At 40.0% G+C, this 27,538-nt stretch overlaps 1 protein-coding gene across 1 annotated transcript in view; it reads right to left on the reverse strand.

Moving 5' to 3' along the window:
* Positions 1 to 6,834: 6,834 nt before the first annotated feature.
* The window catches only part of tbl1xr1a (TBL1X/Y related 1a), a 43,955-nt gene continuing 23,251 nt past the window's right edge, over positions 6,835 to 27,538 (reverse strand). Inside the window, exons 3-16 of the mRNA XM_062423683.1 lie at positions 19,611 to 19,712; positions 17,717 to 17,862; positions 17,407 to 17,632; positions 17,060 to 17,192; positions 15,929 to 16,070; positions 15,302 to 15,365; positions 14,847 to 14,944; positions 14,674 to 14,734; positions 14,464 to 14,585; positions 13,103 to 13,177; positions 12,768 to 12,895; positions 12,372 to 12,537; positions 11,209 to 11,310; positions 6,835 to 11,126 (exon numbers count right to left, since the gene is read on the reverse strand). Coding sequence (XP_062279667.1) covers positions 11,100 to 11,126; positions 11,209 to 11,310; positions 12,372 to 12,537; positions 12,768 to 12,895; positions 13,103 to 13,177; positions 14,464 to 14,585; positions 14,674 to 14,734; positions 14,847 to 14,944; positions 15,302 to 15,365; positions 15,929 to 16,070; positions 17,060 to 17,192; positions 17,407 to 17,632; positions 17,717 to 17,862; positions 19,611 to 19,668 — 1,548 coding nt within the window. The 5' untranslated portion in view covers positions 19,669 to 19,712 and the 3' untranslated portion in view covers positions 6,835 to 11,099. The remainder of the gene's footprint in view (positions 11,127 to 11,208; positions 11,311 to 12,371; positions 12,538 to 12,767; positions 12,896 to 13,102; positions 13,178 to 14,463; positions 14,586 to 14,673; positions 14,735 to 14,846; positions 14,945 to 15,301; positions 15,366 to 15,928; positions 16,071 to 17,059; positions 17,193 to 17,406; positions 17,633 to 17,716; positions 17,863 to 19,610; positions 19,713 to 27,538) is intronic.

Consider the following 27,538-nt stretch of genomic DNA (forward strand, 5'->3'; position numbering starts at 1 on the left):
GTGTGTCAGTTTGACTTGCACTTCTGAAATATAGGGTTCCTTGTGATTCTAAATATCATTTTTTAATATGGATTTTATGACTGCACTATTACATCAAGTGGAAATATTTGAGATGTTTTATATACTTGTTTTCCTAAAGTCAGTTCTGGGGCCTCATTTATAACTGTTGCATACATACAAAACAGAGTTTGAAAGATCCGTACGTCAGTTCTCACGAAAAAGTTACAATTTATAAAAATAAACTTGATGGCAGAATGTGCACATCTGAAACTCTGAACTATATGTATGAACATTATGGAGACAGGAGAATTTGATGACTCAGATGGTGAGATGGTGAATTGAAGCCAGATTCTTTAATGAATCCTTTCACACATTTTATTTCACTTCAAATCAAATGTTAATAGTAGATCCACTTTATCTCAAAACATTCAAGCCAGCAGCGTTTCTTGTGCTTGTATTGAGTCATAACTATTCCATCAGCACCTTTCGATTTGTAAAGATAGAAGCTCAACTCAATTCTCAACTAATTACATTTGTGATTCATTATTAAACTATTCATGAAATATTGAGCACAATGCAGTGTCTCGCCATCACACTCACATCCTCAGAGCAGAGGAAAGGGACGGGCTGTCTGGTGGTCAGCTGTGGAGCAGCACAGGATGCTTTCAGGATGTGGGAGGAAGCAGGATTCAGCAAAGTCTGACCTTTCCCTGATAATAAGTGTGAATGTGCTGTTTCCTTTTCACATCGACAACATGAACTAACTGATTAAATTATCATCATCAGTTGTATAAATCCAAGATGACTTTAAATAACTTTAAAGAACTGCAGAACAGAGTGCTAACAGATTTTTAATATCTTCTAATATTAAATAATATGTATCTGGCTTTGCACAGTGAAGCTCCTCAAGAGCACCAAATCACATGGCTTTAAATTGAAAACAGGTTTTCATTATAAAAACTGCCTCCAGGACGCTTCTCTAAAATGGAGTCACAGAGGGGCAGTTCCAGAAAATGTGGGGGCGTCAACAGGACCTCCAGCAGACAGTCCGATCACAGTTAGTTAGTTTGCGCTGTAGAGTACAGAAGAATCGAATTACATTGTTCCAGCTGAATCCTCTCCAGGAGAGGGAAGCTTGTTATTAACCACTGCTGTCTGTAGATCCTGCCCCATTCTTCCACTGTTATAATGAAATTACACTCTGCTTCCCATCATGCTTTAATATTCAGAGTATGGTCTCTTGAACTTTTGAAGCACAAAATATAATTCAGATATTACATTTTGGCAAATAGCATCTTTATAAGCTTTTTGAAAAGTCATGTTGTCGTATATGAGGAATTTCCATCCGCCCATCCATCCATTTTCTGCCACTTATCCGTGGCTGGGTCACAGTGGTATTAAGCTGAGCAATAAAACCCAGACCTCCTTCTCCCCAGCAATGCTCACCATCTCGTTATGGGGGATCCCAAGGTGTTCCCAGGCCAGGAGAGATATATAATCAGCATGTTCTAGGTCTGCCCCAGGGTCCTCTCCTAGTTGGAAGTGCCCGGAACACCTCTAAAAGGAGGTGTCCAGGAGGAATCCTGACCATGTGCCCAAACCACCTCAGCTGGCTCCTTTCAATGCGAAGGAGCAGCCGCTCTACTCTTAGCTTCCTCCAGATATCTGAACTCCTTACCCTATATCTCTAAGGTCCATGGGTCAAGGCACGGCCACCAGACACTTGCCACCTAGCTCCCCTCCTAGACCTGGCTTCTGGAGAGTATCCCGGTCTCCCTCTTCCAGGCAAGGTTCTCACCTCCCTAACATGTTGCTTCATTGGGATCTATGAATTGTTTTTAGTCTGCTCCTCAACTGGGACCAATTTGCCTAGGGAGACCCTACCAGGGACTATTGTCCCCGATAGCACAGCTCCCGGGGTCACAGGGACACACAAACCCCTCCACCACATTAAGGTGATGATTCTTTGAGGAGTTTTAGGGATTTCTTGCCAAATAAAATTTCTGATTTGTAAATACCTAAAGTGATCCTGATTCTGCAGATTAAAGTTATCTTTCATGTCCTGGAAGCTCAAAAGCTTAACATTAAATAGGAATTTCCATCAGAATCAAAAACTTATCACCACAGTTCCTGCATTTAATATTGATTTATATGTCTATTGGTTTGTAAAGATCTTCTATTATCATTACTCTGGACTGACAGAACAAATCCTGTTTAGTCCATATTAATTATTTCCAGTAAAATTGTTTCTTTTGTCAATTGAAGTAAACAGTTCATCAAGGTTTAGCACACTAATTGATCTGTAGTTTGCAGTCTCATTTATCTTTCCCTCCCTTTGGTGTTACTGAAATAATCACTTCTCTCCATGAAGCTGCAGATTTCCCTTCTGTCAGACCCCCTTTCAGGCTTTTATATCACTCCAAAGTGAATTCATCTGCCCAGAGATTTATTAGCTTTCAGTTCGTCTATAGCTGAGTGTTATCTGTGAGACCAGTGCTGTATTTTCATCTAGTGTAAGGGTTGGCATGTTTAATGATTCAAGCAGTGTCTCCACTTTCTGTTCATTGTCGACCTGAGGTTGTGAGGCTTTGAAACAGTTTCTTAATTTCCTTCATTAGGTGGTAGGGGTGTGACGCGAGATGAAATGCGACGATATTTCTCGTCGACGTGAATTTTGTCTCGTGAAGCTATAATTAAGGGGCGCACCAAAAAAAAGACGATCGTTTTTTCTTGTCCAAAGTCAAAATCATTCGCACGTCATGTCTTCTTTTTATAATGTCACATGTGGATCATTAACCTTGTTGCAGCTTCTACCTGCTGAGAAGATCTCAGTCAGCAGTAGGAGATGAGGAGAGGAACAGTGATAAATTGACCTCAGGTCTCTACACTGAAAGCCTGATGTAGGAGTAGTGGAGGAATCTAGCGCAGCTATGGAAGCCTAATGGGGAAACCTTTTACAGTGCTGCATACTGCATATGATAATTATATATTAAGAAAGTAGAACTAAAGTGATTCATTACAAGATGATTAGTTCAAACTTTTCTATTCAATTTCCATTTTGTGAATTTAAAAATAAAAGAACAGTCATGTATTTCCTCATTGAAGTTTTCTTAAAAATATAGTTCAAATCTCGTCTCGTCGCGCCTCGTGAGCTGAGTGTATCGTCACACCCCTATTAGGCGGTGAGTGTCCTTAGTTTCAGGGTCATTTATCTTATATGTCATGTTATCTAAGGATTTTGAAGTTTGTTGGCCAGTAGTTTTGTATATTTGCTGCCACCGTCAACGTACTTTTGTTGAGTTTTGATCAGTTTCTGGTGGATTTCTTGTCATTACTTCTACTTGAATCTTAGCATCTATTGAGTGCTTATGATCAGATTCCAGGTTTTCCATTTCATCCTGAAGGGTTTAGAGTTGTTCTGCTTTGTTTCCTCAGGAAAGATGTTACTGCAGTAACCTCCATTATAATTCCATTCTAAATATTCTGATATTTCTTTTGTGAATTGTTGGATCTTCTACTTATTCAATAAGAATTGAATTTCCATTGTGTAAGACTCAAGGTTATTTCCTTTATTTGTTCACGTGTTGTTCTGTGTGGTGTCCATTCTTTTTTCTTTTTTTCTTCCATCCCTGGCGTCTGCTTGTTACTTTAGAAACAACTTTTGTATGTTGTCCTCCATACTGGAGCTGGGTCATCTCTAGCTGTGGCCAACTTGCAATCTCCATACCCCCAGCTTTCATGCTGCCTCCTGCATGTCTTCATAAGACTGGAGACCACTGTCTCCAGTGGATTCAAATCCTCATGAACTTGGAAGTTCATGAGTTTGGAAGTGAGAAGTCTGTCTCTTTGAGCACTTAAATTCCCCCATAGATTCTGAACTTCTCCATCACTTTGTGGGCATAATCATGGTTGAAGAAAAATCTGTTTATTTATATGAACCACTTCCTTCCAGCCCAACTTCAGGATGGGTTGTTGAACATCAAACTGCAGAAAGTTTATATTGATGGACTCTGTACTAGCATGGGGTCTTGGCTTCTGTGTCAGAGCTCTATGACCATGTTGAATTTGGGGGGACATACTGTTGCGTAACAGTGTTTGCTTGTGTTTCCACATCTGACATGCACTCCTCCTTGGGCTTTAAGCCTCTCCCCAACCTCAGAATACTTCTGGTTAAGCTTGTGTTTTAGAAATGTCAGCTTCCATCAAGTCCTTCCTTTAAGCCTTAAGCCTAGAAACAGCCATGTAAACATCTTTTTGAAAGTCTCAGAGGTCTCTAGAGACAGACAACATTTCACAATGGAGCTTGTCTCCAGGCTCAGTGGCTTCTTATCTGCTAGCGCAATGCCATTTTCTGCATCAGGGGCTCCATCTGGTCTTGTTTTAAAGGATAATTGTTCAGTTACCTGCTTATTCAAACTCTTCTGACCTCTCTGTGATTTCCCTCTACTCATTTCTCTCCTCTCAAAGTTTGCAAGTTATAATTTAAAATAGGGGTTAGTTTTTAAGACCAATTGAGTCAGAGTTAATAACTATCCCGAGCATGGCTTCACCAGAAGTCCCCACATACACACATTTTCAACTTGATTGTGATTTATAAAGAGGAAAATGCATGCAGTTGTGCAGGTGTGTACATATACACTTTTGATTTGGATCCTATGCACTGTTTTATAAATGAGGCCCCTGGTGAGGTTCAAGAGGTTAAAAAAAGAACCACTGGACAACATTAATTAAGAAAATAATCTGCTGTTTGGTTATTTTTATGCTCTCTGAATCTGCTATGCAATGATCGTCTGTCTTTTTGATTGACAGCTCCTCTCTCTTTCTCCTTGTCTTCCAGAAACCTTTCAGTCCCTCTCCCAGTAGGTGACTGTGTTTTCAGCCTCACTTGGCTGCTGCCCACATACTTCCTGTTTGCAGTCACCTACGACGTCCTGCAGACACTGGCAGACGTGGCTCATTTCCTGCCTCTCTACGGCCACAGTCAGGGTCCATACAACCACAGCGACAGCCTGACAGGGAGCTCAGCATCAGCCAATCTCTCCGTCCTGCTCTGATCTGCAAGCGGCAACATAACAGACAGACACATAGGACTCTATATTGCCAAAAAATTAGACGCTTAGCAAGTGCTTTTTATCTTTTTTATTCAAGCTTATACAATTTGAAAACTTGAATCATACATTTTATTTATTTGTTATTTGTTACTGTACAACACTTGCAGGGGTTGATTTTTTTTTTGTTAACCTGTTAAACCATAGTGACCATCACTACCCTTTTTTTTTTTTTTTTCAATCCCCAAAACAGAAACTCTCATGTGCCATATGATCTTTACCAGACACCAGGGACCAGTTGTATAAATGATGCATAAGCACAATATCTCTAACTCTATAAGTTATGTAGACATACTTATCAAAGTGATTGCTGAGATGTCAGAAAGCAGCATCAGTGAAAACTGCTCCAACGGGCCAACAAACACAGACAGGTTGTAAACTATGATGGATGTTCATGAAGGACACATTCTACTGTTCGCCTTCATTTCCTCCACAAATCAATCGGGCATGTTTTGGGTTTAATACCTCTGTGCTTGTACTTGTTACCCAGTTAGACAGAGCATTCATTCTCTACAATGCATTCTGACAAGTTACTTTGGTGAGTGAATCATAAGTAATAGAATGAACGACTTGAATAGGTTGACCTACTTTAGTTTTATCAGTTCACATTGGAGCAGTATTCTTGCAGTATTTAAGTTTTCATTTGATGCTTTATCATGAAGCACTTGGTGGTCACTAATCACTAATTATGATAAATGAATGCTACGTGATCTATCATCACTCTCACCTGGTCGGATTGTTGGTTTAACTCTGCAGTCTGGTCCCAGTTAAGCAAAAATCTTGGTAATATTTTTCTTTTTCCACTATTGGTCTCAGTCACAGATCTATTGTATTGATATGCAATGAATTGATTAAGGGCGTGACTGCATTTATCTACACAGTAAGGCCAACTGGGAATGATAATCAGGCTTCACAAATGTGCACAATTTCACAGTGATCTGAAATTTATCAAATATAATGCATGTGTGTATGCATGGCTTTATAGATATATTTATATATTTATATTTATATGTTTGCGTTTTAGTCTTGAATCTACAGTTTTATACATCTGGCCCCTGGTGTTGTAGAGCTCGAACTATAAGAGTATGAATGAACTGACATTTGTTTAGATAGATGTATATTATTACCTTTAGCAGAGCAATATTATCATAAGATTAAAACATTTAAAAGCTGTCCCTAAAAGGATCCAGAGCCTTATGTTCTTGTTGTAAGCATCATTTGTCATCAGAATCTAAACCATTAATACAGTAATGTACTCTGATAGATGCTTTTCCTCTTAAATGATTTAGATTTACCAGCGTATTTCACTTCACTTACTCTTGTTACTCATTAGTTAATAAAAATCTATAATTTAGCTTATTTCTGCGACACAGAAGGTTCACAACTCTACGACCTGTGACCAGAGGCTTCATTTAAGATACAAAAATCCCTTTTCTTTCACTTGAATAATCCCTGCTGTGGAAACATAGCATGCTCATTAAGCTTCACGTAGTAGTTTGCTGTGCAGCACAGAAAGCACCAGCATGAGGGATGGAGGGAGGTTCAACTCTTTGAATGTTTTATTGGTTTATTTAAAGCCATTGAAGTTGATGATTTCTTTGTGTTCTGACATGAATAAATATGTTAACATGAAATTATGATTGTCATTAACATCAGAGTGACTCCATGGTGTTCTCCACACATTTCTACACACGCACTCACACACACAAAAATAAAAACTCAAAACTCTTATCAAAATATATTTTATTCTGGACTTTTGTTTCACTGATCTGACTTGAACGATAACAGATCGATGTGATGCGGAAAAAGAAAAGAAAAACAAAGGCTTTCAAACCCCATGGGAGAGATGCTGCTGGGCTGACATGATGCTCTGTTATGGCGGCACAGATAAAGGCTGACTCAGCAACTTTGGCCAATCAAATAACATGAAAGATTACTGAACTGTGTGTGGCACAGACTCAAGGATGGCATGAACGCATCAGACATTTTCCCTGTGTGCATGCAGTCATTGAGTATCTTTTTTTAGGTTACCGTTGGCTGAAGTGCTTTAAATTACAGGAAGGAGAAAACAAAGGGTGCTCAGCAGGAACACATGAAATCTCAGCTAGTCCATTAGTAAAAATCTCCAATTTATTACAGGGGGTACAGGAGGAGATCAAGTCTACTAAACAGGCTGATTTGAAGGCAAATGTTAGGTTTTTATGTCTATCTTGCAGTTCAAGTACGGAGTTATATTTGTCTCAATTTTGAGCGCACAAAGCAGCATTTTGAGCGCAATTTATTTTTGGAAGGAGTGTTTCCCTGTTTCCTGAACAATTAATGAACCTAATAACAGATCCATTTGGACACATTACACTGTAAGCAAGTGTCTAAAGGTTTGAGAGTAGACAGAGCATAGAATATGAGAGGCCAAATTAATAAAACTGAGATAGAGGTTATCATGTGTACAGTATCTGCACAAATTAAATTATTCTTTACATGATAAACACGTTTCTACAAATTATAATCCTTGTTTGTGCTTAAACTGTGCCCTCAGAATTGTGACAGAGATATAATTCCATACGAGACCACGGAGACCACATCTGCTTCCAGAGCAACGTTCTCCTCAAAACATCGGTATGACTCCCAACTTTAACAATGAAAACAGGGGGGCAGAAAAATTCCCCAGAGTCTTGGCTTGATTGAAAAATTACAATTTTATTCAATTTTAAGAGTCACTTTTTTTTAAATTGTCTTTCTATGTAAGCCAAGAGGAGTTTCAGGAGAAAATCATATTCTCCCTTGCACATTTTTTGGGACAATGCTTCCCAAAAAGATTCAAGCAAAAGAAAAAGTAAAACATGTCTTTATTAAAACATAGACAAATTTAGTGGTAATTTTTCTCCTGGGAAATCCCTCCCAGTCAAGGTGCCTTCAGAATGACAGCTCAGCTCAGTGAGCTTTACATTACAGGGTCAACCTTTACTATTTGCAATAGCATCAGAGTATGAAAACAAAATCTTTCAATTTATAGAACATGTAAATTAACACTGCCAATAAATCATCAATTCACATTTTTTTTAAATCTACAAAGAAATTACAAAAATGTAACTTTAAATTTTTCTTTAAAAGAGTATAAAATGTCTCGTCAGTGGGGAACATCTGGATAAAATTTGAGCAGAACTCGGGTGGTGAACAATCGAGAATGAGGGTGAAAGGGTCGATGAATTCTAATGTCTGTTTTACTGTTTTTAATTGATCAAGACTATCATGTTGTGGGGGTAATAGACTGTACAATTGACCCTTAGCTACTGCAAGTCTTTGTATGTGTGGTTTGTTTATTTCCTTCAAAACGGCATACATATAGTTAAGTTTTCCCCCACATAGTGAAAACGAATCAAAACAGACAAAAACTAAAATGTTCCCATATTGCGTTAATGTTAGATCTGCTGCTGCGTTTGATTCCCAAAAGTGTACTCATGAAAATTCAGTCCAGACTGTAGTTTTGACCGTTTTTGCGATGTAAATCTATCTCGACAAACGATAGCCTGTTTGACAAACAGCTCCTCCCCTCCACTCCGCGCCAGATAAATTTGGGTGGCCACGTTATTAAAAATAGTAAAAAAGAGTTTCAATTATAAAAATATTTTATAGGGACAGCGATTTCAACATCGATCAAGCTATCGTTTGAATTAAACCTCAAAGAGGGCAGAGCCAAGAGATCAGGCTTTTCTAAAGCACGTTAGCATATACTGGCTAACGGTAACATTTGAACAACAAACCCAGAAATTTGGTCAACAAAAAAAAAGAGAAAACAAAGGCATTTTTAAAATGAATTTAAACATTGTTTCAGTCATTCATGACCAGGGTAATTGTAACACATATGGCTCCTTCGAAGTTGGGAAAATTGGCTAGTTAAGTCAGCTAGCTTAGAACAAGTAGGCTGTGTCCTACAATACTCCCCATTTGCTATGTAGTGCATTATACTTACTATTTGTCATTCTTTTTGGGTATCTGAATTATATATGTCCAAAATGTATGCTCTATTTAACGCCTTAACAAACATGGAAAAGTAGTGTACTTAATGTATGATGTAATTTTTGCTAATAATTGCTAATACTTTCTCATTTGATCGACACATACATTAGTTATATTATTACATGTCAGTGGCGCAAAATGATTCAATCCAAAATCTTAATTTATGGAAACTACAGAGTTCACAGTTGATCCTCTATTATATAATAAATAGCAAATGAGGGAGTGATTTCAGACACAGCTTCACGCCATATTCCTGAACATTGCTCAACCGTAATTATGGTGGAAGAAGCTGTTTGGCCTCGTAATTGTAACTCAGAGCCAGTAATATGGTTGCAACATGACTGCTATATTAAATCAAATATTATTATTATAGTTTATTCAGCTAACAAATAGGAACCATTCAACTATATGTATTTGGTTTCACTTGCTACTAAACCACTACAAATGTGTAAGCTATAAATTTGATTTAGGCTATCTAAGTAATACGTGAACATTTCAGGTTGAAATAACATTATGTTTTTAAGTTCTTCCAGGTCTGACATGATTGTGTAAATGCATTAACAGAGCAAAGCTTTTAGAATCTAACATAAGCTACTTCCTCTGTTACTCAGGGGTTTCTCTTTGGCTTTGCCCTCTGTGGTTTAACTCAGTATTTTTACCTCTGAGAATATCACATCTCCAAAAACCTAAAAATAGCACAACAATTTTAATGGGATGATCAGTTGATATTTTTCACTGCCACGCTTCAGGGCATCATGCGCGTTTGTCGATTCGAGGCCTTCGAGAGTGTCGATGAATCAAATCACAAATATTTGAAGTCTCACCAAAGCAACGTAAAGGAGGACACTGTTCAGAGTTATTTATGTACATTTGTATATGTTTTACAAAGGTGGAAAAGCACTGCTGGCTGAGATGGGACCTGACTTCCTGTTGCATCATTATCTAAAAACACGAAACAGCCTCGGACGTTGGGCGAAGTGGAGGGAAAAGTCAGCTTCTTGCCAATCAAGATGGGGGGTAACCGCTAGGGCTGAAGGAGTCCAGAGAGCACTGCAGGTAAACCCATCTAGATCAAATAGTGCACAAAGGAACTGTTTTTTAAAGCATCTAGATGTACATCATCAGAGTCATGAGCCCAGAACAGGTGATCCAGAACATGTCCTCTGGAAATGACAACACCTGAATTACTGCATTTCAAAGGTTACCTTCAGAAGCCATTACTGGAACACGTGGTGAGAGAGAGAGAAAAAAGCCTTTAAGTTTGCCACATTGGTTTGAAATTATGATGAGGACACTGTACTTTTTGAGTGTTTGGTGTGCCGAGTATGTCCGAGTAAGTATGTACTTCTCCACTTAATAAAACTCTGACCTGACCGAGCCCTGCCACCCCAGCCCTCCCCCTTCCCCTCCCCTCCCACCAAAGATAAAAAATATAAAAACATTGAAACAAGAGATCCGAAAATTTAAAAAAACTAAGTGCCATCCTATTTTTATGGTGGTGAAGTTGATATGTCTGCACAATGAGATCCAACTAGTAACAAAGATCAACACTTTTTTCATTGTTTTTCATTTTGATGACAATGAGCATGGTTTAAAGATCAAAAAAGCAAAATAGCTTCCAAATTTTGGTACATATACGGATCTGTAACTTTTTTTTTTTTTTTCTAACAGTTTTTTCTTTTTCTTTTTTTCACTGCGTCCCTTCTGCATCTCTGTAAGAGTCTGCACAGATAGAGAGGGGCGCGTCCATCCGTCCGCCCGTTTTATCCGTCCGTCTGTCTGTCCATCTGTTCATCCCCGTGTCTGGACCTGCTGTGTCGGGTGCTTGCTTGCTTCCTGTTCCTGTTTCCTGCTTCCTGTCTCTGTCAGTGGGCGGGGCCATAGTCGTAAGCGTGAGCAGTACGCAGGGCAGGCAGGGACAGTCATTTGGCTATGTACACATTCATGGTCGGTCCATGGCTTCCAACAGCAGCACTATTTCCGAAGGTCTAGTACACACACCTGAGGAAGAGGAGGGAGTGCTGTCTCAGTTCTTCACATTGATATGTTTCAAAATAAATGTATACATAACTGTGTGACTTACAGATCCGTCTGATGCGCTGGCTCCCACTTTGTCCCCTGCTGCGTTCCAGCAAACCTCGAAGATTCCCCCCGTCCCTCTGTAACTGTGGACTAAGGCTCCTGTCTACAGACACAAGATGGAGAAAGAAAGCATGAAGGGAAACAAGACAGAGGAGCAGTAAGGTATCGTTTCATTACTTTTTCTCCCTTTGCTGTGTTTTGATCAACACCTCGAACCTTAAAGCTACTGGTCTTCTTTGGCCACCTGGGGGCAGCACAGCACTCTGTAAACACTGACACCTTATTTTATTATTGAGGTTTTAATCTTAAAGATGTTCAGTCACTTTCTATTTCTGAATAATGCAACTAAATGGTGACTGAGTGTATTATCCACTCTTGCATTAGCAGTATTACAAACTGGGTGTTGTTGGTGACTGTTCTATGGTGTTAGCTTTGTGCCATTATTGAGCCTCTCACAAACACACACTTACAATTTTGAACAGAAAATATTAATCTGAGCAAACAATGTGTCCTGTGTGCTCTCAACTCTGTCTGAACGCTTGCTCCAGTTGGCACAGTGTATGTAAATGTAACACAAAACCAACCAATCACAGACTGGGAGGAAGGACTTCTGATTGGTTGTTTTGCATCCAAGCAGGCTGCTTCCACAAGAGGCAAGCGAGTGATTTTGAAAACAATGTAGTGAGGGAACTTCAGTCATTTTCAAGATCCCTCGCTTGCCTCTTGAGTTGAGCACACACGGAACAAATGATTGTTTCCTCAGATGAATATTTTCTGTTCAGAAGATAAAGTGTGTGCTTGTGAGAGTCCCGCTGCACAATCACTAATGAGGCACAAAAATAACACCATACCTTCCCACCATGTGTTCAAACCATCAGCAGCACAGTTAATGCAGAGTGGCTGATCCTCCAGAGAGGGTAGGTGGAGCTAATGTCTTCAGTTGGTGTTAGTGAGGTCACATCACTGCTTCACTCTATCTGTGTGTTGCAGTTGATAAATAGCTACAGGTCTCTGTGTCTGGCAGACTTGAGCTGTGGTTGAGTGGTCAGTGCAGTTGTCTGTGATCTGGGAGATCCAAGTTCAAGACCCAGTGCGGGAACACTGCTTTTACACTTCTCATTTTAAAGTTAACTGGAAGCACAGTCAGTGCTAGTTTCTTCTTACCTGTGTATTCCAGATGTGCACGCATTTGTCAAAGGAGCCGCTGGCTAAATGCCGACCGTCAGGACTGAAAGCCACGCTGTAGACTGGCTCCTGGTGTTTTGTCAGCGTGTGGATACAGATGCCTCGCTCTACGTCCCAAAGACGGACTGTGGAGTCAAATGATGCACTGTGGAGGAGACACAGACAGATAGGTTATATTGCTGCTGTTTCATCTGGATATACGGTAAAGTAGAATAAGAAGGTTGAGTCAAACAGTTTTAGATTACTACGTCAAAGTACTGATTACTGATCTACATGTAAAAGCTAATATCAAGTTTTATATGTATATGACAGCTTTCACTACATAGATTTCTCTAACTAGTGTTACATTTCTGATGCTGTGTTAGTCACACACACCTGGCTAGCATGAGGTTAGCGCTGGGATTGTTGGTTCCAGGGCCAGTGGGACTCCATTTGATGGTGTAGATTTCTTTACTGTGGGCCTGCAGGTCATGAACACACGAGTCCTGCTTCATACTCCAGATCTGAAACACACAATCACCCAGAGAAAAAGTCAAACTTTGTCTTAAAACAATCCAAGTGACAATTTGGTGATGACAGCTTTCGTTGACGCATGTTAGAGCAAAGAAAAATATAAGGTGAGCATTTGTTGTAGTTTAGCATTAGCGTTTTCATGTCAACGTTAGCAGGTTATACTAATGTCAAATCTCCAATATTTCAGCTCTGCTCACCTTCAACGTCATGTCGTCTGAACAGGAGGCGAGCAGGTTCCCTGTGGGATCCCACTTGATTGCATTTACTTCATTCTGGAGGGAAAGAAGAGAGAGATTAAGTGTTGTAAGTAAACCTACAAATACACAGCTAATAAAAGTATGTTCTCACCTACACTGGATGAATTAATTAATTTATATTTAGTTTTTTATCTCAAGGGCAACCATGGCCTGTTAAACTTTGGGAGAAATGTCTGTACAGTGCAATACAAAAACACAATGAACTACAAACTCCACAATGACCATCAATCTGCTTTAACAGCTTGAATAGCTAAAATAGTTTTAAACAAGTACAAAACAACCAGGTAAAACAATTCACCTCCAGTTAAGAGGACCTTCAACTAAGAGCTGAACATGACTGATTCTCCCTTCATGAACCACCTCAGTTCTCTCATTTAGGTGTTTATAAGTATGACATAAAGTCTCACTGTGGAAAAATTACTATTACACACACACAACAGCATGCTGAGTTTTAGCCATGCTGGATTTTATGTTCCTGATTTGTTTCCATGAAGTTTTAATAGAAACTTTTGTTACTCACAAAAACTCAATTCAAGTTTTTTCTTTGTTGCCAGAAAAGAACTTACACTGCGCACACACACAGCAGAGCACAATGAGGACAGAAGCTTATTGTCTGATCTGAGTTTCCAGTATTGAATTGCATAGCTATTATTTGCACTGCCAAGTTTTGTGCAGTACAATATATAATCTGATTTCATCAAGAATACGCTTAAGAGCTCCCAGAAGCCTGTTTGTTGTGTGTTTAATATCATTTATACTATCCATCTCAAGGTTCTGCATACTATTATGCCGCTTTTCCATTACACAGTTCAAGCACGACTCTGGTGAGGTTCCAAGCGAACCAAGCCGGTACTAAAATGTGACGTCGACACACTGCTGGCCGCTGATTGGTAGTTGTTGCTGGAAGAGTCATGAGCCGTCCCACACAAGAATCAAACCCGGCATTTTTAAACACCGGCAGCAGCGTTACAGCTATAGGGCTCAATTATCTTGCTTTGTGTGTGACAAAAAGCCTCATACAGCAGCAAGTACACCACTGCCTCCATGTCCTCCATTGTTTATGTGTTTTGTGTCGCGTATAAAACGAAGTCACAGCAGTTTCGCAGAACTGTGTAGTGGAAAAGCGCCATTACAGATCGAGCAAAAAAAGAAGCACAATTGTTCAATAGATTGTTCTTAAAGTCATTTGGATTAACCCTAATGTCTGATTTATACTTACAAACACACTCTTTTCATTCTCCTATGGGTGCTCTGAGTCTCTCTCTCACACACACACACACACACACACACACAACACTTACTGTGTGTCCCTGGAATGTTTTGATGGGTCTGTCTTGTCCCAGTTTACAGACGTGGATGCACATGTCTGTACTACAAGAGGCGAATGTATTATTGCTCTGCCAGTCCACGTCTAGTGCTGGAGCTGTAACACACAGATAGATGTTAGCACATTAAGAAGAAAGCTTCAGTCTGTGTGAGAGGAAGAGAGAACAGTGAAGATGTGTGTATACCTGAATGGAAGGGAAACTGCTGTTTGGCTTCTCCTGTGTGAGCATCCCATATGATTGTTGTCTGTCAGGACACATGTAAGAACAGTTAGAGATATATCCTCAAATGTTTAATGAGAGATCTTTTACTACAACGTATTCAACATTTAGACTCTTTTATAGTCATGATAGTTTACCTTGTCTACTCCTGCACTAAGGATGAAATTGCCTTTTTTATTCCACTTCAGGGCAAAGATTGGACCTTTGTGTTGGCCAAGTGTGCTGGCCAGGTTACCTGCAGGACAAAACACACAGAGAGGGAACAAAGTCTGGATTGAATACCGAGTAACAATAACAACAAGCCACAAAGAGTCCCAATTAAACAAGATGGGCAAATCTCTGGTAGAAAATAAAGTCGCAATATGAAAACATGCCTCTAGGTGGCAGCATTGCCCAAGGAGAAAACCTAGCCACATTACAAGGTATTACTAGGGTTTCCAAAGCAAAATATATGTTCATTTTGTAATACCTGCACAATAATATATAAGGAAATACACTTTTACATTGCAGATGTTTTATTATGTTCCCATCCCAAAATCTGATATTGCATTTTTCTCACTTGGTTCTATTTAATGAAATAAAGTGAGCTTACCATCCTTCGTCCATATTCTAGCAAAGCCGTCATATGAGCCTGTTGCTAACAGTGTGCCCTCGCTCTGTCAGAGAGAGAGAGAGAGAGAGAGAGTGTAAGCATGTCTCAGAGTGTGTGTATGTGTGTGAGTGAGACAAATCCAATTTCTACTAGTTTACAGTTCCACGTCCTCTCACAGGCTGAATGAACAGAGTTAGATTTGCTGTGATGCAGCTGCTCTAATAAGAGGAGGCCTGTGTTCTCCATCAGCATGGAAGCTTTCCAGGAAATTTTTGCCTCTGCCCTTGGCTCAGGTTCACAGCCCATTGGCTCAACTAAAGGAAAATTCCACTCCCTGATACTCTTCCACTGTTAGATATCATCAGCAGTTATGTTCACATCGCTCGGGGAGTTTTTCTCTGATGATGAAGCATTTGCTGTAATTTGCCTTTCTGCTGCAACTGCGTCTACATGCAGAATCTGCTGTTTCTGCTTTTTCGATGACATTATTAAACAGCAGTGTATCACTCACTGGATGATACAATTTAAAACTGTGAGGTGATGCGATACATGCTTCTATGCTATTCCCACAACTTTCACCTGCTCCTGTATTTGGAGTGAATACACTGACTGTGTGTGTGTGCTTACATTCCAGTCTAGCGAGGTGACGTCTTTGTTGCTGGGAACGTCCTGTCCTCCCTCTCGTATGCAGTGTCTCAGGACCAGCTGTGTGGAGCTGCTTGTACTGTTCTCACTCAGGTTCCAGATCCGAGCCGTCGAGTCACCGGACCTGAAGCACACACACACACACATTTCAGATTGTCGTAGTGGTCCATCTGGCACAGACATCAAATGAAGCATGTTTCCATAGAGATCACTGGTTCCACTGGTGGAAACATGAGGAAGCCTGATATCACACAGAACTGACAACTCATACTCCAGTTGTATCTTCAGTGTGACATTACCTCCACTGTGACTGATTCAGTGGGGAAGGTGGAAGGAGTTCAATTCAATCACCAGTAAATGCTCCAGCTGGTGGTGACGTGGTGGGTGACATACTGCGATGTTTGGTTTTTGGCTCGTCTGTGTTCAACATGGCGGCTGGGTCACAAGTTTCTCATATTACAGCTGAACAGTTCACTAAAATATGTTTCTGGAAACATTGGGAGGACACTAACAGGCAGTGTGGTAGCACAATTTGGATTCATATTGAATCTGTACTGCCACAGCTTGACAGCGGTGCTAGTTCCTCCTGCAGCGTTTATTGGATCGATCGCTTTTTCAACAGAGAAACTGCTGTTTAATGTCATGATGTCGGACCATGTTGAGTTACAGCAGTGAAGGATTATTTATCATTTCATTTGTTTTTTAATGTAACTTAATAATTATCTCATTATTAATAACAATACTTGTTTAATATGGATATATGTGGCAAACGTGTAAAAAGTCCATGCGTGAAACACATCAGTTTACTCAACAACTGATAATAATGTGGTTTAAATAATTATATTAAGCAATTTAACCTGAACATTTGCAGGTTCAGGCTCCTCAAATGTGAAGATTTGCTGATTTTCTTTGGCTTAAAGAGCAGTTTGGACTACATGGAGACATCATGTCAGGCTCTTTTTTTAGTAGTTTCTGAATAAATAATCAGTAGCTCAATGAATAATCTCAAGCTGTAGCTCAGTATTTGTGTCAGACCTTGTTTACTAGATGGAAGCAGCGTGACAGTATAGTTCACTGTGTTTTCATCATGGTTATAAACAGAAGGTGACTCACCCCGATGCCAGCAGGTCACTGACTGGGTTCCAGGCACAGATGAAGACCTCTGACTCGTGACCCCTCAAGACCATGGCCTTGTTCTGAGGGATCTCCACGTCTCCGTCCACCTCCATCAGGTCTGCGTGGTTGTCTGAGATTTTGAGGGATAAAAGGCAGGATGTGAAAAATCTAACTTTGATCAGGTTCAATTCTTTGCTATTGTAGATGAGAGATGACTTAAGTAGTAATGATTCATGTAACTCACTTATGAATTGGGACTAAAGACTCTTTCAGTCAAACTAATATTTCAGAGGTTAACAATGAACTTCCATACTTTAAAAGGTTTTTGTCATCTTTTTACTCACTAGCTAAGGCATGGGCTCCGTTCTCCTCCCCGTTGGCAGTATTCTCTCCGTTCTTGGCGTTGCCGGCGATGTTGCCTCCGGTGGCCGACGCCGGTGCTGAAGCGGCGGCTTGCTGCTGGGCCATTTTGTCCCGGTACGCCTGCTGCCTCGTCTGAACCACGTCTGGCATCACCGCGTCGATCAGGGACAGAGACTCGATGGGCCGCCCGTCAAATAACGTGCCGTCCTGCAGAAGAGAGAGACGTGGACAGTTAGAGGAGACTGAGAAGAGAAGAGATAAAGAGTGTACATGTTCCTGTTTGTTTCTCACCTCATTGATGCTGACTTCAGCCTCGACATACTGCAGGCCTTTCTGGATGATGCTGATGAGGGCAGCAGGGGGAACCAGAGCACCGTTGATGTTGGACTGGCTGATGTGACTCTCTATACCGAACGTAAACGCTGAGTGGGAGAACCCTGAGGACAGAGGAGAGGATGTTTTGAACACTGGAAGTTAACCACACACTGTAATTTCAACACATTTAAAAGGAGTAGGGTATACATTCCGAACACACTCCCTTACAGCCCTAACAGTGTGTATTCATAGTCACGGTGTGTGTGTGTGTGTGTGTGTGTCCATGTAAGAACAGGCACTCTGCAGCTCTGTGACCAGCACACATTCTTGAGCATTTCTCACTGTGGCTGCTGTGTTTGTCTCTGAGGTTATAAAAAGCTTCTGGCTGCAGCTGTCAACAAGCATAACATATACATAACTAAGGGCTTTATCACTGCCAGTTCTCACATTATTTCAGCTGCACTGCTGCACTACATGTTTAATCAGCTCAATAATCTAATGACAAATCAATAAAGTGTTGGACATCCCTTCTGCTGCTCAAATTTTCATGATGGAACATGAGCTGTGGAAATGTTGCCTGCAAGTCAAAAATCAGGGCTTCACACTGCTCTCAATGCTTTGTTTATGACATTTTTTCTACTTAACTGACGTCAGCTCATATATACTCCATATCTTTGGTTACTAAGGTTGTTGCTAGGGATTTTCCATGGGCTGTTTGCATTTTTGCAGAAGTTAAAGAATAACAAAGAAAAGTGAAATTCTATTGCTGTAGATTGTTTACGTAACTGGCGGAAGTCTGGTGAGACTAACCAATCAGAACTGGGGGGGGGGTCTTAAAGAGCTAAAACAGCCTGTTTCAGACAGAGGCTGAACTGAGGGGATGTGTAAAGATATTCCAGCAGAGCTTTAGATTAATAACATAGACCTAAAGTCATTGCACAGAGTGAGTCCAGGCTTCTGTATGTCCCGTTTAATTGTCAGTCAAAATACAAATTTCACAACTACACCGGCTGATCACAGAGCCAATTTCTAAAGGTTATGTAAGAACTCTTCTATGATAATACAAAAGAGTCATAACCCAGACGAACACAAGTACATTTCTTCCACTTTTGTGTTTGAATTAAAGTTATAATACAGGATGTTTGGATTCACATGAACTATCACGAGCCTTAAACAATGATATCAAATACAAAAATGCAGCTGGGCCATCTAACAGCTCCTCTGCACTGATACGAGTGTGTGTTTGCATTCCTCGCCGATGTTAGATAAAGCTTACAGTCACACCTGCACAGCTCCTCACGCACAGAGAGCTTTATTAAGGCTTCACTAATGGCCGTGAACATCTATCTGAATGACCTCCAATGTGCTGATGTGCAGGTGTGTGGGTGACGGGGACGCTCGGTTAAGCTCTCTGCGCTGCTGTCAGAGAGATAACGGTGTGATATGAATGCACTTATTTACCGTCTCTGATTGATGAAGCAGTGAAAAGCCTCCTCTCACTCTGTCCCACTCATTCTGGTTAGTATGACTCACTCTTATGTACAGAGCGCTACAGACATACGCTGCTGTCTGTCCATGTGTTCCATACAGTCTGTGTGTGTGTGTGTGTGTGTGTGTGTGTCAGTATGTTTTTCCTTTCAAACAGCAGGAAGTTGTGTTTACACTTTGTACAGGTTGACCTAACAAGCTGACATACAGCTGTTATGTACCTGCTGGTGTTTGAAATTGCGCCTGAAAAAAATGAGATGTAGTTTTGAATCATTAAAATGAAAATAAAACTATCACTATTCCTAAATCAGAGCAGTGTGTGAACATGTGAAGATAATGCGAACAATGCAAACATGATGATTGGAAGGATGTTGAGGGTTACCTGACTCCTGTAAGTATCTGTAGACCAGAAAATTGACCTCATCACTGCTAATGCTCATCTTTACTCCTGTTACACCATGAGGTCAGAACGCACACACCAAGCCTGAAAAACACAGACACATTTATCAGTTTACACATTGAATATGTCCATAAATACATTTAATATGTCCACAGTATATATATATTTTTTATATTGAAAGGATCAGTTTGAACATCATGAGGTCAGCACTTTTTATCCATTTAAAATTCAATTTGAATAACAAAATATGAGTAACTGAACTTTCTCACTGCTTCTTAATTTCTGTATCTTTGTTGCTAGGAGACGTGCAGCTTTAGTAGGGGACATTAAACACAGCCTTTATAAATAGAGAAAAATGGAGACCAGCTTGTTACATAACTCAGAGGCTGCTGTTAACCAACTACTCAGCTACACTCCATTTATACACCTGGTGTGAACATGCAGTGTGTATCTGCATATTGTGTCACAGCACGAGTAAATGCAGACTATCAGAAAGCGATCCGATTGGCCGGACCACATCTGAAGGTCTGCGTGCATTCTGATTGGATCTCAGCCAGCTGGATAGTTTGGCTGCATTCTTTAAAGAAAAGTCACTAACATGTCTAAAGGTCATGTGACTCCGCCTCTTCCTGCTAATCTCAGGCCGGTTCATCAAACAGCTACAGACGAGCCAATAAAACACATTTACAACTGGTAGTAACATGTTATCTGTATCTGGATAAGAAAACACACGAGTCAATGCCCCTATGTACTAGGGCCCGACCGATACTGCATTTTAGGGGATATTAGAGAGCAAAAAAAACGATATATCAGCTGATAGTGAAACACACATTTTTAAGCAATGACCCCTCAAATGTGCTTCAACATTTGTGGCAAAGATATGTAATGGCAGCAGTGATATTTTACAGTTGAAATATACATTTTGTTGTGTAAAATGACATCAGTGAAACTTCATCATTATAATTTCCTAATTAATTTTTAAAAAACATATTAAACTTGAATTAAGTTAAATGATAAAGTATACATAAAATGCTGCTTATATAAAACTTGAAAAAAATAAAAATATATTGGCACATATCGGACAACATATTTGCCAATCCTGATATATCTGATCTGGTCAATATCGGCCGATAATATCTGTTGAACGATATATCAGTCTGTTTCTACTATGCACACACTGTGATCACATCAGCCACACCAGATGTAAATGAGCACAGTGTGGCTACATGCATTACCCAACAAGTTGAAAGGTCACTAAACTCCACCTCTTCATGCTAGTTTAAACTCTGACAAAAAGCTACAAGTAGTAACTGAAGCTACAATCCAACAGCCCCACCTAACTCATTTGCATATTGACAACACTGCATAAGGAAAACAAGAATGCATTTTAATAGTAGGTGTAAATACAAAGACCTGTAGATCAGGTGTCATTATCCAGATTCACGCATCCAGCTACAGATCACATGAGATCTCAACTCTCAGACATTTCACTACATGTTTCACCTCGTCTGAACAACATTTCACACCACTGTTGTCATAGCATCAAACTGGTGGCTCACTATTATGCTGGCAATATGATGATTGGCAAATGAGGTGTGTTTGCACCCTGCTGCCTCACTGGACTGCTCTCATTCAAATAAATAGGAGAGCTGTGCTGGTCTGAGTGTGGTCTAAAGCTATTACAGTAACACCAGTATGTGGTACCAGTTGAGCTTACACTCCATCGAGACTGACTTGAATATGATCTTCTGTCACTGTTCTTCTCACTGTTAATTCATGCCTACAGGAACAAGCTGCGTCTCCTCCACTTGTCTACTTATAAATCATTTAAACGCACTTGTTTGGGTTCCGATCCAAACTACTCAACTGGAACATAAAAGCAGGACAGAAATCAACGGGACTGTGGGGCTCCCGGCATGAATCGACGTCGCTTTTCCCTGCGGTCTCGTAACAAAAAAAGACTGAGAACCACAACTCTGCTAACTCTAAGCCCAGTCCAAATAAGGACCAGCTCAAAGCCTGTTTCCCCTGAGAATAATCAGCCACGTAATGCCTGGAGCTCACTGTCTGCACCCCCCTCCCTCACTTCTCCCAGGAGGAGACATTCTGTGTGCATTTAATGGCATTTAAGAGGATGAAACACTGTCTCCTGGGCATACAATTCATTTCCCAGGATGTTACATTTTCTTTTTTCTTTTTTGCTGTCTGGCACTGCAAAACATTTAACATGACCTGTGGCCTTCATGTTGCATAATATTAAATCCAGTGAGGCAGAGCTACGAGCAGCCTCTCCTCTACTCTCCTGACCACCTAACACGAGCAGCTGACTGTGGAATCTCACACGGCGATGCTATCGTTTTCTATACTCCACACTGCTAATTAGGAGAGGAAGATGAGATGAGATTAATCTTTAATGATAACCTGAAGGCAGACTGCAACAACAAACAGGACAAATTTTGAGAGTACACCCAGGCGTGGTTGGGAAGTTAAGACTGTGACCGGCGATCAAGTTAAGTCGGGGGGTTTTTTTATCACGCTGAGCCGACACATCTGTTCATGAACACATCCCAAAACAGGTAACAGCTCTGTGGCCCAGACGGCAGCAGAAGGAGGTGATGTAGTTGTGTGGAATGTTGGCTCAGCGGTGTTTATGTGTGGGAGAGGATTGTGTTCTCCATGGAGACGACGATTGTTCTAAGGGTTGGATAGAAAAGTGGAGGAGAGGAGGGGTGCAAAATAATGCACACCCCTGCACTGATAGCTCTGATGTAACTTCCTCACATTACAAACACTTGCTGGAAAAAGTAGCCCGATGCTAATAGGCAGCTTTAAGTCATGGTGAAATGAGCTGTTAGCATAGCAGACATACTGTCCTCTATAAATCAGGCTGGTTATTAAGTCATCAGCAGCTGCTGGCCTGCTCTCGCTTCTCACACAGCACACTTTACAACAGTTGCACACGTTGAGTCACCTAGTAGATGTTAAACACGGGACACACCCCTGTGATTAGTGCTTTATGTGTTTGTTTATGACTATTTACAACTGTGTGACAGTAGAAAAGGCAGTGGTCCGTAACACTGATGGTTCAGATCAACTGGAGTATCTCATGTTACACTGCAGAAATATAAACACCTGCTCACTGTAATGCAACAGTGATGTAATTAATACCAGTCAGACTTAACATTGTATCAGAGAGGCTCCATTTATTTCATCTGTTTTCTCCACATACTAAACTGGCTAAACTGGTTTAATGCCTAAAGCGATCAGGTTCGATTGACGTGGCTAAAAGTTTGTCACATTTGGCCACATTCATGACAATAAACTCCAGTAGTTTCATGTTCCCTAAAGACTCTTGTTGTTGGAGGGTTGGAATGCCCCAAACAACAGAAACTCTGCTCTGAAACAGATGCAAATGATGTTAGCACAGTTAAGCTGGCAGCTGCTCCACGCAGGGTGAAGCGCAATTTACTGCAACACCATGACTCACTTCATTTAACCCCAACATACTACTCATCATCATACACCACTCACTAATTACCAACAATCTGATATAAATGTGTCAGGGGTAGCTAAAGGGCTTTTTTTTAACGTTCCACTAAAAAGAAACAAACAAGACACGAACTGAGAGAGTAAATCAGTTTTATATTGTTACCAAGCTAGTAAATGAAATGAAGACAACATGCTGCTAACCAGTCTTTAACCAATGTCTCTGTAGTTTACTGAAGGCACAAATCATCCAATGCAATTTACAATTATACACTTTCATTTATAGCAACCACTTCCATACTACATTGGCTAGTAACTTTTAGACTGACAGCACAAAGTTAACTTCAGTAGTTCCATTAGTTTCTACACCACCTCTAACTGAGAAATATGGCTCAAGAGATGCTCGTTATTCCAGGATAAAATAACCAAACACTAAGATAAGCCAAAGAAACTTTAGCAGTCTCTTAGACAAACTGAGTACAGTAAAAGACTCAAGACTAAGGCAAATATCTGTCTCAACACTGATACATTTTTTCATCTGTAGCCAAACAGCTCGTAGATAGGCTGCCAGACAACCTTGGGATATATGATAGAAAATCAATGTTTAATCACTATTCACGACCGGGAGCAGTAGCGGGCTCATTTGGCCTTTCTGTGGTTCCACAGGACGAGGTGTTAAAGCTAATGAAAGGTCTTAAATGCTCTGAAGCAACTGGTCTACAGTACATGCAACGCCTGCCAGGTTTCTAAAAGACACTGCTTACCATATTTCACCTTTATCTCGCTTGTGTTTTTAATATCTTCAATAAGTCTGGCAAAAGTCCCAAAAGATTTTAAACTTGCCAGCATTACTTTTGTATAAGAAAAGGAGCAAATTGGAAGACTGACTGCTTTCTACTTTAGGAAACGCATCAAAGGTAGTGGAGAAATTAATAAGAGCTACATTTACAATACTTACAGAGTCACACTGAAAATATTATTGTGATTATGTACATGTTTTAATTATCTGTGGCCTGATTTTTAATATATAGGGGGAAAATCCATTTAATTGCCACACCATTATTGGTCATAAAAGTCACAATTAGAAACTTTCCTAAAACCATTCAGCCTGAAGTCAAATGGAATTAGAGTTCATCTAGTTTCCAGTACAAATCAGCTTTATTTAGTTTTTTCTTTTCTGTTGACTTTTCAAAAAAAAAAAATTGTTTTTGTTTTAACAAAGATAAATCTTAAAAACTAAAACTGACACTGAACAGTCCAAATACATTCTCTAGCACACAGCAGCTGATTTCTTTGCATGGGAGCACAGTATTACGTAAAGTGAAATCACTTTGCTGTTGTGTTTGTCTGTAATAAAAACCTACAGCCTGTTGTGTCACAGATCAGTCAGACCCTCTGCTTATATCCCAGCTGACAGCAGCAGCTCTGCCTGCCTGGGGATGAGGTTTGTGAAAGAAAAGAAAAAAAACAGCAGGCTGCAGTTCCCTGCACCACCATCCCACTGCAGTGGTGCTGTCGAGCCATCAGCTCCAGCCAGATCCTCTGTGTTGACAGTGTGGGAGAACAGTGGGGGGATGGGAGAGGAGAAGGGAATCTCTGTCTCTGCATTTCTTCCCTCCCTCTCCTCTCTTTCTTTCTCCTCCCCCCTCTCTCTTTCTCTCTCTCCTTGTGACTGCTGCCAGTGGCAAACTGGCCTGTACAGTAAATCTTCAATCAAGTCAGAGAGAGAGAGAGATAGAGAGAGAGAGGAGGGGGAGGAGGGAGAAAGAGAGCAACAAAGACAAACAATCACACCAGGAGAACTACACACATGCAGCAGAACCTCTACAGTAATGTGCTGCATTTCTGACAACACAATTCATATTGATGAGTGAGGGAGCATCAGTCCCTCACAATATGAAATCAATATCACTGAGTAAATCACATTTGTGCGAGTTATCAGCAGCCATTCGTATTTCATTCACTTAAGCGTAGCTAATGACACATCCAATCAAAGCTTTGCCTCACTGAAAGAGCCATAATAAATACATTTTATATCTCATATGTGGTAACACACTACTTCCTGTCACAGCAGGTTTAAATACATATCTATCATCTGTGACACATTTACTGAGTTCAACTAGGGCTGCAACTAATGTTTATATTCATTATCGGTTTACCTGTCAATTATTTATTGATTAATCAATAAGTAGTGTAATAGGGCTGCAGTGAACACCTTTGTTGAACTTCAGCAGCAACTCAGTCCACTGGAATACAATATGATCCATGACTGCTAATTAAGATAAATGCTTCACAGCCTTTTTATTTTACACAGTTAACTGCATTCATTCATTCATTCATTCATTCATTTGAAAGCCTGTATGGGAATAAATGAGGAGGTGGAGAGCTCTGCCGTGCTGTTATTAATGTTAGTAGTGCAGGTCCAGTGTGTGTGTGGTGTTGCTGCATCAATGCATGAATACAGATGATGTGAGGTGTGAATATGACACAATAACATTATATTATACACATGTTGTCTATAATATCTTGTTTACATACATGTTATTTATCTGATTTCAATTAAATAAGGGCAGCATTTCAAAATAAAATACATAAGAGCTTTTTGTAAAAACTGCATTATAACATAAAATGGATGGATCATATTGGGCTGTTAGATGGTTTATGTTCTGTGCATTCTGTTGAGATTTGGGTGAGTACAGGCTCAAAAGATAAGTGCTTTGTGTCATAGTGTCACTTCACAACAATCACCAGTCTAAGACCATAAGAGATAAACTGGTTTTCGGACTGCGTGCAGACTGAATACATAAGAGTTTAACGCCACTTAAGGTTTTATTTTTAGATGAATGAATTCAATGCCTTTTAAGACTTTTTAAGGATCTGGGGGAACCATGTGTGGTATATAAAATGTCAGATAATGAGGAAATAGGTCAATAAATCATCCTCAGATTCTGACCATCAGTCCACAACCTAAAGACATTCAGTTTACTGTCAAAGAGGACAACAACAAAAAAAGACACCTAATCAATTAATTGACTAACTGCTGCAGTTCTAGTCACAACCAGGGAAGCATGACTCCACACTTACCAATTCTGATGCCAGACCTCAGGACAGGCTAGACTGGGATCACTTTGAGTATGTTACAGTCCACGTGCAGGGAAATTCATGTGTACACGCTATGATAAAAGAAGAAGACAAATATTCTCCTCAGCATTCTGTCGTCTTTTTTTTTTTTAAACTAGAAAACTGGACTGATAACATGTCTGAACAACTGAGTACATGCAGACATAACAGATTAACGGGAAGCTTCACAGTCTTTTTTATTTTTTTAAGAGGAAGTGGCTGAGACTCTTCACTGCCTGAACATTCATTACACATTTAGAAATACAGGTCTCTAAATTAAACTGGACACAATGAGACAGTCACTGCTCAAACAAACTAAAGCCACTGCAAAGCATTATACTATAAAGTACAGTCAGATAGGACTGCGACTAATGATTCCTTTCATTATTGATTCATCTGTTCTTCTATAAAATATCAGAAAACAGTAATAGTCCTGATTTAGTCCTGACCAACAGTCCACAACACAAAGATTAAATATTTACATTCAAGAAGCTGGAACAAGAACATTTCACCAATTAATCATTGTTGATTAATTTTCAGTCAATTGACTAATAAATAGGATAAAATATATTTTTATTCAAATTCAAATTGACACAAGCAGTATAGTGGGAAGAAAGTAGAAATGAACATGTAGTCATACTGGTAAGATTATTGATTCTTGTTCTTATTTTTTCCCAAAAAGAAATCATCACGTTGTTTACTACCGTATTATGTAACCAAAAACTGTGACTAGCAGTGTGTGTTCATATTTCTTTTAACTTACTCAGTGAAGCAGTTATTTGTGGCAGTGTGTGAATGGCCATTTAGTTTTAAAATAACAAAGGCATTGTTAATAAAAGAAGCTGTTGACTTCACTGTTACAGGCTGACCTCTTTATTCTAATGTTACAAACTGTGTCCTTAAATGGCAGGTGCATGCTCTGACACACTGCTACACCGAATGACCTCATTGTATCATGTGTGTGTCTTTGTGTCTACAGGTCTGTGATAATAATACGTGTCATGTTTTTTTTAAAGCTTTGTTTCATCTTAACATACAGGATGCCAAAGTTGTGGCGGCTGCTGCTGCTGCTTAGGATGAGTGCTGATGCTTGGAAGTTAAAATATGTTCAGACTCTGCAAAGTCACGGCTGTGCGGCTGAGCAGGCTGCCATTTACCCAGCGAGGTAAAGTAGTTTTCTACCAATCATGCATTCTAAAGGCACATCCAGCCACACTTAATGGGGCTCGACTGTAAGCCAACATTGTTTCCTGCCACAACCCTGTTTAAAGTGTTTTCCATGTTCATCAGGTACTGTTGCTCCA

Source organism: Scomber scombrus, chromosome 8 (assembly GCF_963691925.1).
Source record: "Scomber scombrus chromosome 8, fScoSco1.1, whole genome shotgun sequence".
Taxonomy (NCBI): domain Eukaryota; kingdom Metazoa; phylum Chordata; class Actinopteri; order Scombriformes; family Scombridae; genus Scomber; species Scomber scombrus.